The sequence below is a fragment of the Protobothrops mucrosquamatus genome, unplaced genomic scaffold (assembly GCF_001527695.2).
Source record: "Protobothrops mucrosquamatus isolate PMUCROS unplaced genomic scaffold, P.Mucros_1.0 scaffold3169, whole genome shotgun sequence".
NCBI lineage: Eukaryota > Metazoa > Chordata > Lepidosauria > Squamata > Viperidae > Protobothrops > Protobothrops mucrosquamatus.
In genome coordinates this window covers 48,120-63,689 of record NW_015389168.1, presented here as the reverse complement: position 1 = coordinate 63,689, position 15,570 = coordinate 48,120, and the positions used below count along the sequence as shown (strand labels likewise).

Below are 15,570 nucleotides of genomic sequence, written 5' to 3'. Positions count from 1 at the left end.
ATTGCCTTCCTTGTCTACAAAGACTCCCCTTGGCACTGATTCAATGCTCCACCTCATTTTTCTTATTCTCTTAAATTCATAAAAAAAATGTAAGTAGAAATCAGGTTTGTTGCAAACCGAACGCCAGCTGCCATCATATTGTGCTTTCAAAATTCATTTTGCCCCCTGTAGCCTTTGAAACCCTCCTGTGAAAATGAAAGGTAGCACCAGCTCCATCCTTTATTTGGAAGAGAATCTAACCTGCCCAGAAAAAAAGGACAAAGTTTAGTTGAGGGGGCAGAGTGGATAAAGCAAAGCTCTTGCACAGGGGTGGGGAATCTTGGGTCTTTTATGACTCGTGGACTTCAACTCCCAGAATTCCTGAGCCAGCCATGCTGAGGGGAAAGGGAGAGGTTTCCAAGCTGAGCCATGCTGGCTCAGGAATTCTGGGAGTTGAAGTCCACGAGTCATGAAAGGGCCAAAGTTGCCTACCCCTGCTCTTGCAGAATGCCTTCTAATCTAGCTAACTGACATCTCATGAAAGATCCTGACAACCATTTCTATTGTAAACAGAGATACTTCCCCACCCTCAGCGTCCCTGTTGGTCTGCAATTTCACGAGAATATTTGTAGCTCAGGGTTAGATACAAGGATCACACAGATTAAAAGAAGAGCAGAATGGAGAGAGATGTGTCTCCAGTCTTCAGAAAATACCATGGTTAGGTTCACACATCACACTAAGCCCTAATATAATGTAGTCCGTTTGGGTTAGAATGATAGATTGTGTGAACCTAGACTTTATGGTTTATAAACTAGAGTATATGGCCTAACGGTTGGGGTAGGCAACCTTGGCTCTTTTATGACTCGTGGACTTCAACTCCCAGAATTCCTGAGCCAGCCATGCTGAGGGGAAACGGAGAGGTTTCCAAGCTGAGCCATGCTGGCTCAGGAATTCTGGGAGCTGAAGTCCACGAGTCATAAAAGAGCCAAGGTTGCCAAGCCCTGGCCTAACTTGATGCACAGATCCAAACGTTTTCTGAATGTTTCTAAAACATGGCTTAGGGTGACATATGGAGCACACTTCAGTTTAAGTCAACTGTTTGTCATACTTTGAATTATTTATTACCTGGGGTGGTATGTGTGTATGTGTGTGTGTGGGGCAAGTGAGTAAATAATTGTAGAAGCCATTTTTATTTAGTTTTAATGGGGGTAGGTGGGTTATAGGTGATTATGCAACACTTGAGGCCTTGTATTTCCTTGCGCTATCATGCTGCTATAATGATTCCTAGCAACTTTATACAAGCTCGATTTTCTCTTGAAAAGGATATAGGTATTTTTTTCAGATATTTGCATTTCATTTTTTTTTTTCACACTTCTCTTGTGTGGTAATATTGCCTCATGGAATTTTTCTAAAGGATTGGTGTCCCTTTATTGCTATACTCTGTTTTCTCACTGCTTCAGCTATCATTTTTCTTTCTAAGGAGAAAAATCAACTGATGGACAGATGTAATGAGGCTTGATGGCTAATAACTCCACCTTCTTTTGAGTAGTACCATAAAATTATATATCAATGGAAAGATAATTTAATCAAGAATGTAATGCAACATAGTTTGTTCAATTATCTGAACTGTGTTCTATGAAAAGTTTTAGCCAAATAACCAGAAAAAGGAAGCACAACTTGCTTAGGTTGATATCAGGCAGCTTTCCTTCATCTGATTGTAGCCAATGAGCATGAGTAGAGAGCCAATCAGGTGTCATCTTGTTTTGGCAATGAGCCAATCAGATCACAGTAGGATTCGGTTATTGATGTCACGTATTGAAGCTGAGAGGAGGACATTTGTCAGTGCGTTATGTGATCGCTATCAAGTTGGTTGGGGTTTTTTGTGTTCTTTCATTTAGTGAGCTTGTAAAACGTAATAAAATTAAAGTCATGGTGCAAAGAGTTGACTGGTTGCCCAGAAAACGATGTAAAATAGTATTATTAAGTGAACAAGGCTACAGTTATAAAGAAATTAGAAGAAAAATGGGTGGAAACTTAACCAAAGGTGGCATTTCTACTGTACACTTTTCCCAAAAGGTTTCCACAATTTTGGCCACTACTGTATGTGTGTGGGTGTGGGTGTGTGGGTATGTGTATACACATATTTCAGCCGGGTTTATTGATTTGTTGCAATAAAGTTTGATTGTTGGGTGCTCCATCATGAAATGAATAATATAGAATTTGAATGCCGACATAAATTAATTGACCATTGTGTGGCTTCCCTCCAGATCTGAAGGCTCTCGGGAACGGCTGACTAATAAGTTTGATCCAGAGATAAGTTCTCATACAAGCCGAACATCGTCTCCGCTGTTTTGGTGACACGGGAACATACAATTATGAATCCAAAAGATCCATTGGAAGAGACAGGAGGAAACTCCGTTCCATTGTGTTTGGCCTGTGGCCAAAGGCACCTTCCAGAAGAGAACCATACATACACCTACACAGAAGATGTAGATGATGACCTGATCTGCCACATTTGCTTGCAGCCTTTGCTTCAACCTCTGGATACACCCTGTGGACACACATACTGTACAGTTTGCCTTACGGATTTCCTTGTGGAAAAAGACTTCTGCCCTATGGACCGCAAAGCTCTAGCTCTACAGAGGTGCAGAAAGCCAAGCATCCTAGTGAATAAGCTGCTGGATAAGCTACTGGTGAACTGTCCTTTCACAGAACACTGTTCAGAAATTCTGCAACGCTGTAATCTTGAGCAGCATTTTCAGAATGGGTGAGTCCTTTTGCTCTTATGTATATATATATTCGTATTATATATGAAAAGAAAACCTCAAATGGATAACATTTTCTATAAGACATTCTCATTCTTCCTTATGATATAAATAAATCTGTCAATCAAGTTAGATATAACAATAACAATAATAGAGTTGGAAGGGACCTTTGAGGTCTTCTAGTCCAGGGCTTTTCAACCAATGGTACGGGTACCACCTGTGGTACATTGGCACCTGGCAGGTGGCACGCGATCATCCTAGAAAAGTGGTAATGGGGGAGAGGAATGAGCTGAACTGGTGGCAGCACCGCACAAGCCTGAACGAGAGATGGCTGGAGCTGCAGGGCTGTCAAGGGTCAGCGGAAGCGCCAGGATCAGCTCCAGGCTCCAGCTGGAGCTCGGCGCTGATCCTGGCCCTTCTGCTGAGCCCAGAAGAAGCACCAATCAGCTGGAAAGCAGCACTGATCCTGGTGCTTCTGCTGAGCCCAGAAGAAGTGCCGATCGGCTGGAATGTTGCAGCATCTCCAGGGTCTTGTGGTTTACATTCAGATGTTTGGCTACTGATTCATATTTATGACGGTCACAGTGTCCCAGGGTCATGTGAAGTGACCAAAACCTGCTGCAACCACCCAGCAGATGGGGGGAATAAAAATCAAACACGTCCCCCACCCTACCTCCGCTGCCAATCCTCAACAGAAATGCTCACAACAATGAAAACCTCGGACAGGAGGAAGAGCGCCGCCGGGCAGGCAGGCAGGTGTCTTGCTCGGCTGTGGCTTGTGGGGCACTTTTTTCAGCGCCATTGTAACTTTGAACAGTCATTAAGCGAACTGTTGTAAGTCGAGGACTACCTGTACTTTATCACTTTTTTCCTTTTTTTTTTTTTTTTGGTCATCAGGTTTTTGATACCTTGCTAGGCGACTGGTGGTACTCGGATGTTGCCATATCCTAAAAGTGGTACAATGGGTGAAAAGGTTGAAAAGCCCTGGCCTAATCCAACCCCCTGCTCAGGCAGGAAACCCTATAACAGGGGTCCTCAATCTTGGCAACTTTAAGACTTGTGGACTTCAACTTTGCTGGCTGAGGAATTCTGGGAGTTGAAGTCCACAAGTCTTAAGGTTGCCAAGGTTGAGGATTCTTGCCCTATAACATTTCCGACAAGTGGCTGTCCAGTCTCTTCTTAAAAACTTCCAGTGTTGGAGCATCCACAACTTCTGAAGGCAGGTTGTTCCACTGATTAATTGTTCTGTCAGGAAATTTCTCAGTAAGAGAAATTCAGTAAGATTTGTCTGGCCTGATCTGATTTTGACAAACCCATGTTGGCTTTTTGGTTATGACTTTGTTTGCCTCTAGGTGTTTGCTGATTCGTTGCTTGATTATATTGCTTTTAGTAGCAATTACTTATTTTTATTATTGAATGTATCCTTCATCTTTCAGCTTACATGAATGCAAGGCAGTTTTATAACAGTATTTATTTATTTATTTATTTATTTATTTATTAATTCAATTTATATCCCGCCCTTCTCCTTACCGGACTCAGGGCGGCTAACAGCCTTATAAAACAATGCAACAATAAATACCTAATTTAAAACCAAATTAAAAAGAAATATTTGTTATGGCCTATACAATTAAAATTTCTCTTTAAAAACCCCACTAAAATTCCCTAGGCCAATCCCGCTTGTTGGAAGAGCCACATTCAGACGCTTCCTGGGTCACATAGGGTTTCATGCAAATATTTCCATGAGGCATAAGAGATGAAGCATGAGGCATCTTAAATGCGTCAGCTTTTGTATTATGCACACAGTGTAATGTTGCATGGGATCCAAGAGAATAGGTGACGTATGCAAAAATTGGGTTATGCCAATGTTTCTGGAATAGAATCATTATGTAAGATGGGAAATGTCAATCGCGACAGTAGAGTCAATTTAGTGAAGTCACCACTGAAATTAACGTCAGAACCATTAAGTTAAAAGCTTGATGCAAGAGAAGAGATTTTGCCATTTTAATAACTACAGGGAGCTTTGGGGGAGGTGTCTCAAAGCACTTCTTCCAGAGGAACTCTCTTGATTTAAGTCAGGGGTGTCAAACTCAATTTCATTGAGGGCCGCATCAGCATTGTGGTTGCCCTCAGGGGTCCGGGTGTGGCCAGGGTGGGTGCGGCCTACTGGGTGGGTGTGGAAGGAGTGGGTATGGCCTACTGGGTGGGTGTGGCCATCTCTACATCGTTCGCGTCAAGGGTGCCTGTGGGGGCCTGGGCAGGAGTGGGATAGATCTGAGGGTCTCTGGCAGAAGGGGGTGGGACCGGGGCAAGTGCCAAGGCATGGTCCACACTGGAGGAGCCTCACTGTTCCTCTCAGGCCATGCAGGGGGGGGCTTATGGAGCTAAGACTGAACGCGTTTCAGCATAGATGGCCACCACAAAATTGTACATTGGCTCCCGGCTGACCTGGGCCAGGGCCAAGGCAGAGGGGGCCGTTCCCTCACTGTTTCCAGGATAGCTTTGCGGGCCACATGAAACCACTTCACGGGCCGCATCCGGCCCCCGGGCCTTATGTTTGACATGTCTGATTTAAGTAATTGGAAGAGTTCATAGCAAGGAAAATGGTCAGGTCCTAAATTGTTTAGAGGGATTTAAAGCGAACACCAGCACCTCAAATGACCAGGGTTTACATTTTACTTCTTTCCCATTCCTGGAAGGAAAAGTCCAGGTTGCAAAATATGACTCCTTTTCGTTCACTGTAAGGTTGGGAAAAGGACACTGTAGTATGGTGGAAAATACCCACAGGAAAATCTATTCTAGATTAAGTTTCTAAACCTGTATATGTTTTCTCAGCTTGCTTAAATCTAAAAACAATATAGATGTAGCAGATCAAGGATCTCCAACCCCCGGTCTGTGGACTGGTACCGGTCCATAGCCCGCTGGCTGCACAAGAGGTAGGCAAGTACGCAAAGCTCCATTTGTGCATGCATGGGATTAGGGCACAGTGGCGCAGTGGTTAGAATGCAGTACTGCAGGCTACTTTTGCTGCCTGCCGGCTGCCTGCAGTTGAGCAGTTCGATTCTCACCGGCTCAAGGTTGACTCAGCCTGCCATCCTTCTGAGGTCGGTAAAATGAGGACCCAGATTGCTGGGAGCGATGTGCTGATATTGTAAACTGTAAAGTGGTATATAAGTCTAAATGCCATTGCTATTAGGTTACAGGGGTGAAACCATCTCTTCCCCACCACTGTGGCCACCGCCCACTGCCTCAGGTCCACAGACCCAGGAAATTGGGGACCCCTGTAATTTATGACTAATATATATATATGTAGTATATGACATGTGGATGACATATCTAATGTATAGGGGGCCTATGAATTAGCAACCCACGTATTTCTTCTTGGATCCCCAAATACTGTTTTTACTGAGGGATGAGATGGTCATCAAATGCAGCGATTCCAAATTATAGTCATGAGCCTGTCAGAAATGATTTTGAAATAGCAGTTTTGATGAATTGGAAGGTCATCTCGTAATACAGTAGTGGCCAAAACTGTGGAAACCTTTTGGGAAAAGTGTATTTTTGAGGTTTGATGGCTAATAACACCACTTTGTTTTTGGAGTAGTACCATAAAATTATATATCAATGGAAAGATAATTTAATCAAGAATGTAATGCAACATAGTTTGTTCAATTATCTGCACTGTATTCTATGAAAGGTTATAGCCAAATATTCAGAAAAAGGAAGCACAACTTGCTTAGGTTGATATCAGGTAGCTTTCCTTCATCTGGTTGTAGCCAATGAGCATGAGTGTTTAGAGAGCCAATCAGATGTCATCTTGTTTTGTCAATGAGCCAATCAGATCACAGTAGGATTCAGTTATTGATGTCCTGTATTGAAGCTGAGAGGAGAACATTTGTCAGTGTGTTATGTGATCGCTATCAAGTTTGTTGGGGTTTTTTGTGTTCTTTCATTTAGTGAGCTTGTAAAATGTAATAAAATTAAAGTAATGGTGCAAAGAGTTGACTGGTTGCCCAGAAAGCAATGTAAAATAGTATTGTTAAGTGAACAAGGCTACAGTTATAAAAAAATTAGAAGAAAAATTGGTCAAAACTTAACCAAAGGTGGCATTTCTACTGTACACTTTTCCCAAAAGGTTTCCACAATTTTGGCCACTACTGTATCACGAAGATGCTCAATTTATCTCACCTGAGTGGAAAACAGCTATTATACACATCCTCGTATGATCCCATCCAGCTGTAGAAAGGAAGCAAAACAATCTGCAGTGATTTTGCCAAGTGCTCCCAAAAGCTATTGAGCACATGGCAAACAAAATAAAATAAACAACCTTTGTGCTGATCACTCCTGAAATAATTTTTCTTTTATTCCTATGGTGCTGTCATCTGGAGCCTATCCAGTTCTTAGACAACCTACTGAGATAATCTTGGAGAGAGGAAAAAAATGCAATAGTTAGCAAAACATGATTTAAACCAAGAAAACAGTAAAAAGAAACAAACTACACTTATGTCATTATGTGCAAATACGATGGTTCAAAGTAGGACTATGGTTTGCTTTCCATTACCTTTTAAAAAGCATTTTTATACAATTCCAATGTAAAATGGAGAATTTAAGGAAAATGGAGAGAAGAATCTAGAGCTGTGATCCTGTATAATAATAATAATAATAATAATAATAATAATAATAATAATAATAATAATAATAATGATGATGATGATGATGATGATGATGATGATGATGATGATGATGATGATGATGTTGGAAGGGACCTTGGAGGTCATTTAGTCCAACCCCATGCTCAGGCAGGAAACCCTATACCATTTCAGACAAATGGCTGTCCAGTCTCTTCTTAAACATTTCCAGTGTTGGAGCATTCACCGCTTCTGGAGGCAGGTTGTTCCACTGATTAATTGTTCTGTCAGGAAATTTCTCCTTAGTTCTTGGTTGCTTCTCTTTGGTTAGTTTCCACCCATTGCTTCTTGTCCTGCCTTCAGGTGCTTTGGAGAATAGCTTGACTCCCTCTTCTTTGTGGCAGCCCCTGAGATACTGGAACACTGCTATCATGTCCCCCCTTGTCCTTCTCTTCATTAGACTAGACATTCCCAATTCCAGCAACCGTTCCTTATATGTTTTAGCCTCCAGTCCCCTGATCATCTTTGTTGCTCTTCTCTATACTCTTTCTAGAGTCTCAACATCTTTTTTACATCATTCGTGACCAAAACTGGATGCAGTATGCCAAGTGTGGGCTTACCAAGGCATTGTAAAGTGGTATTAACACTTCACGTGATCTTGATTCTATCCCTTTGTTAATGCAGCCTACCACTGTGTTGGCCTTTTTGGCAGCTGCAGCACACGGCTGGCTCATATTTAAGTGATTGTCCACTAGGACTCCGAGATCCCTCTCACAGTTACTACTATTGAGCAAGATACCCCCTATACTATACCTGTGCATTTGGTTTTTCTTGACTGCATGGTCAAATGTATGTGCAATGCTGAGTCTACCAGGAGTTGCACTGTCCAATACTTTTGGAGCAAGAAGTATCTTTTATCTCTCTTTTCTAGAAAGGGGTGATACAGTGAGCAAATTCACGGCAGCCACTATGATTTCCTTGTGCCTATATTTGAGCGACTTACAAAATCTGCCACTTCGCTACAGATACAGGTACAAGATATTATCGTTGCCCCCGGGAAGCTGTGGACGGAGTGAGAAGATTAAGTAAATTGCTATGTTGCTGATTATAAGCTTAGCAGCATTTATTCCTATGGCAAAACTGGATGTGTAATTTGTCAAAACAAAATAATAATAATCAGTCTAGATTTCATCACAAAGAGCTTTAATATTTCCCCTCCCTCCATCTGGTTGAAGCCAATCAAACGGGATCCAGACTGAAAAAAAAATAGTCTGTGTTTGTGATACATACACCTCTAACATCATCTGTTCCCAGGCTGCATCACTTCTACTACGTTCAGATTCCTTCTTGCCTCTTCTCTGATGCAGCTCAGCTCATAAGCTGTCTGCCTTTCTGATGTCAATGTATCAGCTGCTTCTAAAGGACCATTCTGAAGAGCTCAGAAGGATGCAAGTCTCACTCCTGTGTGCATCAGCCTGGGCTTTTTGCTCTCTTTTTTCTTCTTCTTTCCAGCTCTAAGCCCTGTTTTGCCTCCAGCTATTTCTGCTCTGTTCTCCCTAAAATCCTGATACCTAACCTCCTTCTTTGGAGAATCAGATCAAATCAACTCGCAGGTCAATGAGCATTCTTCCAGCATAGCTTCATTTTAAGTGATTTGCATTCATTCATTCATAACGCGTTCTCCATTGGGTTGAAAAGGAAGGGAACGGGGGAAGGGAGGACCTGAATTGGCTGACATTAAAAAAGAAGAAGAAGGAGAAGGAGAAGGAGAAGGAGAAGGAGAAGGAGAAGGAGAAGAAGAAGAAGAAGAAGAAGAAGAAGAAGAAGAAGAAGAAGAAGAAGAAGAAGAAGAAGAAGAAGAAGAAGAAGAAGAAGAAGAAGAAGAAGGAGGAGGAGGAGGAGGAGGAGGAGGAGGAGGAGGAAGCTTGAAGTTCTGTATCCCATCACAGAGAAACTGAGGCAGAGAGGAAGGAGGAAAGGGGAGACTTAGGAGCAGTTTGAAAACATACGCTTGAAAAAAATAATAATGAAGGCTCTCCTGTTACTGGTCCTTCCTTGGCTAAGTCCTGCCAACTATACAGACAGTGTGGGAAATTTGCACTTCCTGTATTCAGAGCTGTGAGTACTCACAGTGGTGTTGTGATGGTGTCTCTGTGTTGTGTCTGTGTTCTCTCTTAAAATAACGAGCACTAACTTTTCGTTGCTTCACATTCGTGCCACTGTAATATGTGTATTTGTAAATATATAAATGGACAGGCTTGCTAAATCTATGTGATTTGCCTGAATTGAAATTCGGAATAGAAATGGACTTTTCAGTGCTAAAAACAGATGAGATTAAGCGTGTTGTTTCTGGTTTACTTCTTCCTTTTCCTTTTTTGAGTTTAAATGTGGGGTCGTTTTGTTTTGTTTTTTTTCCCTTTCGGAATCTTTCTAAGCAGACACCATGCACAACCTGCAAATAAATGGTATATTTCTGAAGAGCGTGAAAATATAAATACCCTGTTTCTTTCCACCATCAGAATGCCAATATTTGGCTTTATATGAAATGCAGTTGCAGAACTATCATTTTGTAGGTGTGAAAATATGAAAGCCAACTTCTACCGATTACAATTTTTGCCAGTGTAACCTGTAAACAACATTCAAGGGCTGAGTTTATCTGTGTTGTCATGAGTAGCTTTTGGAATGCAGAATATCCCCCATAAAGTTTTTTTTTTTTTAAATACCCACGCATAATTTGTAAAATATGTTCTGAGGTTTAAAAAATTTAGTGAACCATGCATTTGCAAGGTGATGAATGAAGCAAATGCTTGGGGTAAGGACCCAATTTGTCTTTAAAATAACAGATAATAACAGGGCTGTGAAGACAGTAATTATATAACTGGTATTCTTTGGGTGTAGGAATGGGGATTGCCTAGAAAATTTGCTTGTTGGAATAAGTAAGAATTTAAGAAAACAGGTTTATTTACTAGATTTGTATGCTGCAACTCTGGCTAAAAAGTATATGTTAAGTACGTGTTACAGGTACTTAAAGTACATATTAAAAAATCATGTAAAAGCAGAAATCTTTCCACCTTCAGGATCTACTTCAAATGTTCTCTCTAGGTTAGAGGTCTCCATCTTGATGCATTGCAGAAATATTGGCCTAGAAGTGTCCTGCACAAATACATGAGGGTAGGTTGTTGTGGTGCAACGTATCTGAAGAACATGAGATTAGCAAAGTTTTTTTTTCCAAAAGCATTCCAAATGAACTGATCTAAGGTGCAAGATTTAACTATTATGGTATACAGAGAGAATCCTATGAAGAGCAAGGGTTTATGATCACAAATGATAGAGTGAACACATTCAAAACAGAAAGAACAGAACAGAACAGAACAGAACAGAACAGAACAGAACAGAACAGAATAGAATAGAATAGAATAGAATAGAATAGAATAGAACAAATTGGAATGGAATGGAATTTGAATGGAAGAATAGAATAGAATAGAATAGAATAGAATAGAATAGAATAGAATAGAATAGAATAGAACAAATTGGAATGGAATGGAATGGAATTTGAATGGAAGAATAGAATAGAATAGAATAGAATAGAATAGAATAGAATAGAATAGAATAGAATAGAATAGAATTTGAAGAATAGAATAGAATAGAATAGAATAGAATAGAATAGAATGGAATGGAATGGAATGGAATGGAATGGTAAAATAGAATAGAATAGAATAGGATAGGATGGGATGGGATAGAATAGAATAGAATAGAATAGAATAGAATAGAATAGAATAGAATGGAATGGAATGGAATGGAATGGAATGGAATGGAATGGTAGAATAGAATAGAATAGAATAGAATAGAATAGAATAGAATAGAATAGAATGGAATGGAATGGAATACAATACAATACAATACAATACAATACAATACAATACAATACAATACAATACAATACAATCATTTATTGGCCAAGTGTGATTGGACACACAAGAAATTTGTCTCCGGTGCATAAGCTCACAGTGCACATATAAACAGCAAGTAATAGGTCATAGATCATAAATCATAGGTACAATCATTAATCATAAGCTACAAACAACAATTGATAAATCATAAGATACCATAGGAGAAGGTAGCAGGAAAGATGAGAAGATGAGAAAAGATGAAAAATGAGCAGTTGCAGTTTCAAAATTAAGACAGTAGCAACTGGGACATCCAGTTTCTAGTAAAAGAAACAGGAAATTAGTCAGAGTACGTATGCAGAAAAGTACCCATCATTGCTATTTCCTGAATATTCTGATTAATTTCTCCTGGCTGGTGAGGGCTACTATGTACAGTAGCTATTCAGCTTGAATTGGTTTTGCCCTCTAACCTACAGAAGTCCGATTTGATTGCTATTCTTGTTGACATGCTTTTTATCCAATTGGTTTCCTGCTGGATGTGCTTCTCCTGCTATCAGCAGTGTAGAAATTTGTTTAGTGGTCCAGTCTCTTGGGGGAAGGGAAGGGAGCAGCAGTGACAAAAGCATTGCATGGAGTTGCCTGTGAACTGGGTCAGAGCATCTAAAATGGAGCATGGAATCAGCAGATGTGAGTTGCGGTGATTGTTCCTTTTCAAAACAGAGTCCATGATGGTTAGGATGAGACACTTTCTCTCTTTCTCTTCCCAAAGGCTTGTTCATTCTTGTGATGACAGTAATAAGTTATTGCGCAAGGTGAATGCAACAGAGTAATCCAGAGCATTTTGTTAAGCTGTATTTGATCTCTTCCAAAAGTGAATATGAGGCACTCAAACAGGTGTGTGTGTTTTAATTTGTTGTCTTTGTTAAACAGCACAGCCTGAGACATAAGCATGCCTTGTAAAAATCAGAGATGTGTAGGTCAGGCTAAAATCAGTAAAATTTCTCTGCTATAATAGTGGTGTCTCTCTAAAGCTAAACACAAAAAGTATCCTGGTTTCCTAGCAGACAGTCTTGGAGCTAGCAATGGCAGAAACTGAATTTTGAAGCCTGTAGGATGTCTTAGTAATAATAATAATAATAATAATAATAATAATAATAATAATAATAATAATAATAATAATAATAATAATAATAATAATAATAATAATAATAATAATAAAGTTGGAAGGGACCTTGGAGGTCATCAAGTCCAACCCCTGTTCAGGCAGGAAACCCTACACCATTTCGGACAAATGGCTGTCCAGTCTCTTCTTAAAAACTTCCAGTGTTGGAGCATTCACCGCTTCTGGAGGCAGGTTGTTCCACTGGTTAATTGTTCTAACTGTCAGGAAGTTTCTCCTCAGTTCTAGATTGCTTCTCTCCTTGATTAGTTTCCATCCATTGCTTCTTGTCCTGCCTTCAGGTGCTTTGGAGAATAGCTTGACTCCCTCTTCTTTGTGGCAGCCCCTGAGATACTGGAAGACTGCTATCATGTCCCCCCTCGTCCTTCTCTTCATTAAACAAGACATACCCAATTCCAGCAACCGTTCCTTATATGTTTTAGCCTCCAGTCCCCTAATCATCTTTGTTGCTCTTCTCTGCACTCTTTCTAGAGTCTCAACATCTTTTTTACATCGTGGTGACCAAAACTGGATGCAGTATTCCAAGTGTGGCCTTACCAAGGCATTGTAAAGTGGTATTAACACTTCACGTGATCTTGATTCTATCTCTCTTTTAATGCAGCCCAGCACTGTGTTGGCTTTTTTGGCAGGAGATTTTTCTCTCTTCGTCACGAATCTAAGAAAATAGCAAGGATGATCATTTGTAGAAATTTTAAATGTTGCCCCCAAACTGCTCTGCAGTTGGTACAATTGCAACATTTGCTATTTTGCAGATATAGGATCAAAAGCTGGGTGAGGTTAATACAGTTTTAATGAAGACTTAATGGATTAATGGCCAGCTCTGGGAAACCCTATATTGTTCTGGTCTAAAAAGATTTGCCCTTGAGGAATTTTGATCAGCAGCTGTGCAGGACCTAGGAGAACTCCCAGAACACGCGATTATCCTTTGCCAGAATTATATGACTTCTGCCCTCAAGGCCTAATTATTGTCAAAGCGTCCCCCTTCCGTTTTAAAATTCTTTTAAAAATTATGTAAATACTGTTTATTTATTTTTTTAAGCGTGTTAAAGTTTGTTTTTAAAAAATCTATTTTTGCCCATTGTTAGTGGCGCCGGAGGTGAATTTTAAAATATTTGCATTTATGACTACAAGACATTTTTATCTTAACGTCTTGAAAGGTGAAGCTATACATGCATCTTTCTACAGAATTTATATTTTGAGACAGTGCCATAGTCTGACTTGCGCATGTAAACATGCACTTGAAAATGGGAAGAAGCGCTGGGCTCATTTCTCCAGTAGTCCTAGTAAAGGTGAAAAGGTAAAAGATTCCCTGCAGATTTTATTCTGCTAGTCCAGGGGTAGGCAACCTTGGCTCTTTTATGACTGGTGGACTTCAGCTCCCAGAATTCCTGAGCCAGCCATGCTGAGGGGAAAGGGAGAGTTTCCAAGCTGAGCCATGCTGGCTCAGGAATTCTGGGAGTTGAAGTCCACCAGTCATAAAAGAGCCAAGGTTGCCTATCCCTGCCCTATGGTATCGTCTTGGGGGGAAGAAGCTGAAATACTTTGGGATGTGAGGGGTCTGCAGATATTTTCACAGCTAGTGTCCTAAACATGACACTAGCAACGGAACCCACTTTATCACCCTATAAATGTCAAGGGGATGATTTTATGCCTGCTGCCCATTCCTGATTAAGTCAACTGTAAGCAATGTGCAATTATAATATGATTGCATTTTGAAGTCACCTTTCATTCAAGGCTTTGCAATTAGGTTGCGAGTTAGGAACAGATTTATCGTGTCTCTTGTAGAAATCAAATCGTATTTCCTTAAATTATTTGAGGTTTTCCCCCCCTCCTCTTTTATAATATTCTCTGACTTAGGTTCTAAGGATGAATGTCATAACTAATACCATTTACATGACTTTTGTTGTGTGTGTGGTTTTTTTTTAAAAAGATAAAATAGAAACCCTCCGTTGTTAGAACAGGGAATTTTTTGTGCATTATTTGCTTATGACAGTGCTTTGAAGCACTACCACATCATAAAGCCAATTAGGGTCAGACTTTAGTAGCAAACCATCAGAACTAGCAATGAAAAGTTAAAGTATACCAGGTTGAAAAGAAATATGATAACTATGGCTAGTTATCGCAACGTTTTTTTGCGTTTACAGTATAAGCAATGCCTTAGTTGTGATTGTATTTTCTGACACCTGCGTGAAGAAAATTGCCTTTCTTATTTTTGTCTGGATAGTTTGCCCAGGTAAAACTTCTCAGTGAATGATGGAAAGCATGTTAGAATAAGGAAATCTATGTTAAATCTTTCCTTAACTCTAATTCTTTTAACCCAATTTGTTTTGGGGGGCTATGAAGCTACTCTTGTCTATACTACTCAAGACTAGCGATAAAAAAAATGGTTCTGTTCTATTTGTATTTTGATAGAAAATGGTCACATTCCTAGTTGGTAAATCAATCTGTATATTAGACAATAATAATCCTTCAGTACTGATACTTTCCAGAATATTGCAATGCAAATATATTAGAAATACCCTGGACCAAAAGGAGAGAAGAGAAGAGAAAAAAACTCCAAAGAAATATATCTACAAATAGATTTTATGCAGATAGATTTATATTTATGCATAGACTGGTAGAAATAAATATTACTAGGGTGCTGAAAATAAAGTTTAAAGGATGCAGGATGTACACTTCACAAATGAAACTTTTGCATTAATTAGAGCAAAAAAAGATAAGATAAGATAAGACAAGACAAGACAAGACAAGACAAGATGATAAGATAAACTTTATTGTCATTTTTTTACTGTGGGCACAATGGCACATATCAAAAATTAAATTTAGTTGCCTGCTCTCAAAGTGATAAGATATGTAATATGCATTTCATGCTTAGAAAGACCAAAATTAGCTCTTCTATCTTTGGCTAGAAATCCCTCCAGAGAAAATGCAACATAAATTATTATTATTATTATTATTATTATTCCAATTTGTATCCCGCCCTTCTCCCGAAGGACTCAGGGCGGCTCACAACATTATTAAAACAAAGAGAGACCCACACACCCCACCGAATAAAACCAAATTAAAACCAAAATTTTAGTGTTGTGTGATTAAAATTTCTAAAAAACCCAATTTAAAAATCCTCCCTAGGCCAG

General features: G+C 39.7%; 1 protein-coding gene across 1 annotated transcript in view; it reads left to right on the top strand.

The window, feature by feature from the left end:
* Positions 1 to 15,570, top strand: part of LOC107297182 (E3 ubiquitin-protein ligase LNX-like) — a gene marked incomplete at its 3' end in the record, with an annotated part of 90,595 nt that overhangs the window by 30,413 nt on the left and 44,612 nt on the right. The window contains exon 2 of the mRNA XM_029286244.1: positions 2,247 to 2,746. Coding sequence (XP_029142077.1) covers positions 2,355 to 2,746 — 392 coding nt within the window. The remainder of the gene's footprint in view (positions 1 to 2,246; positions 2,747 to 15,570) is intronic.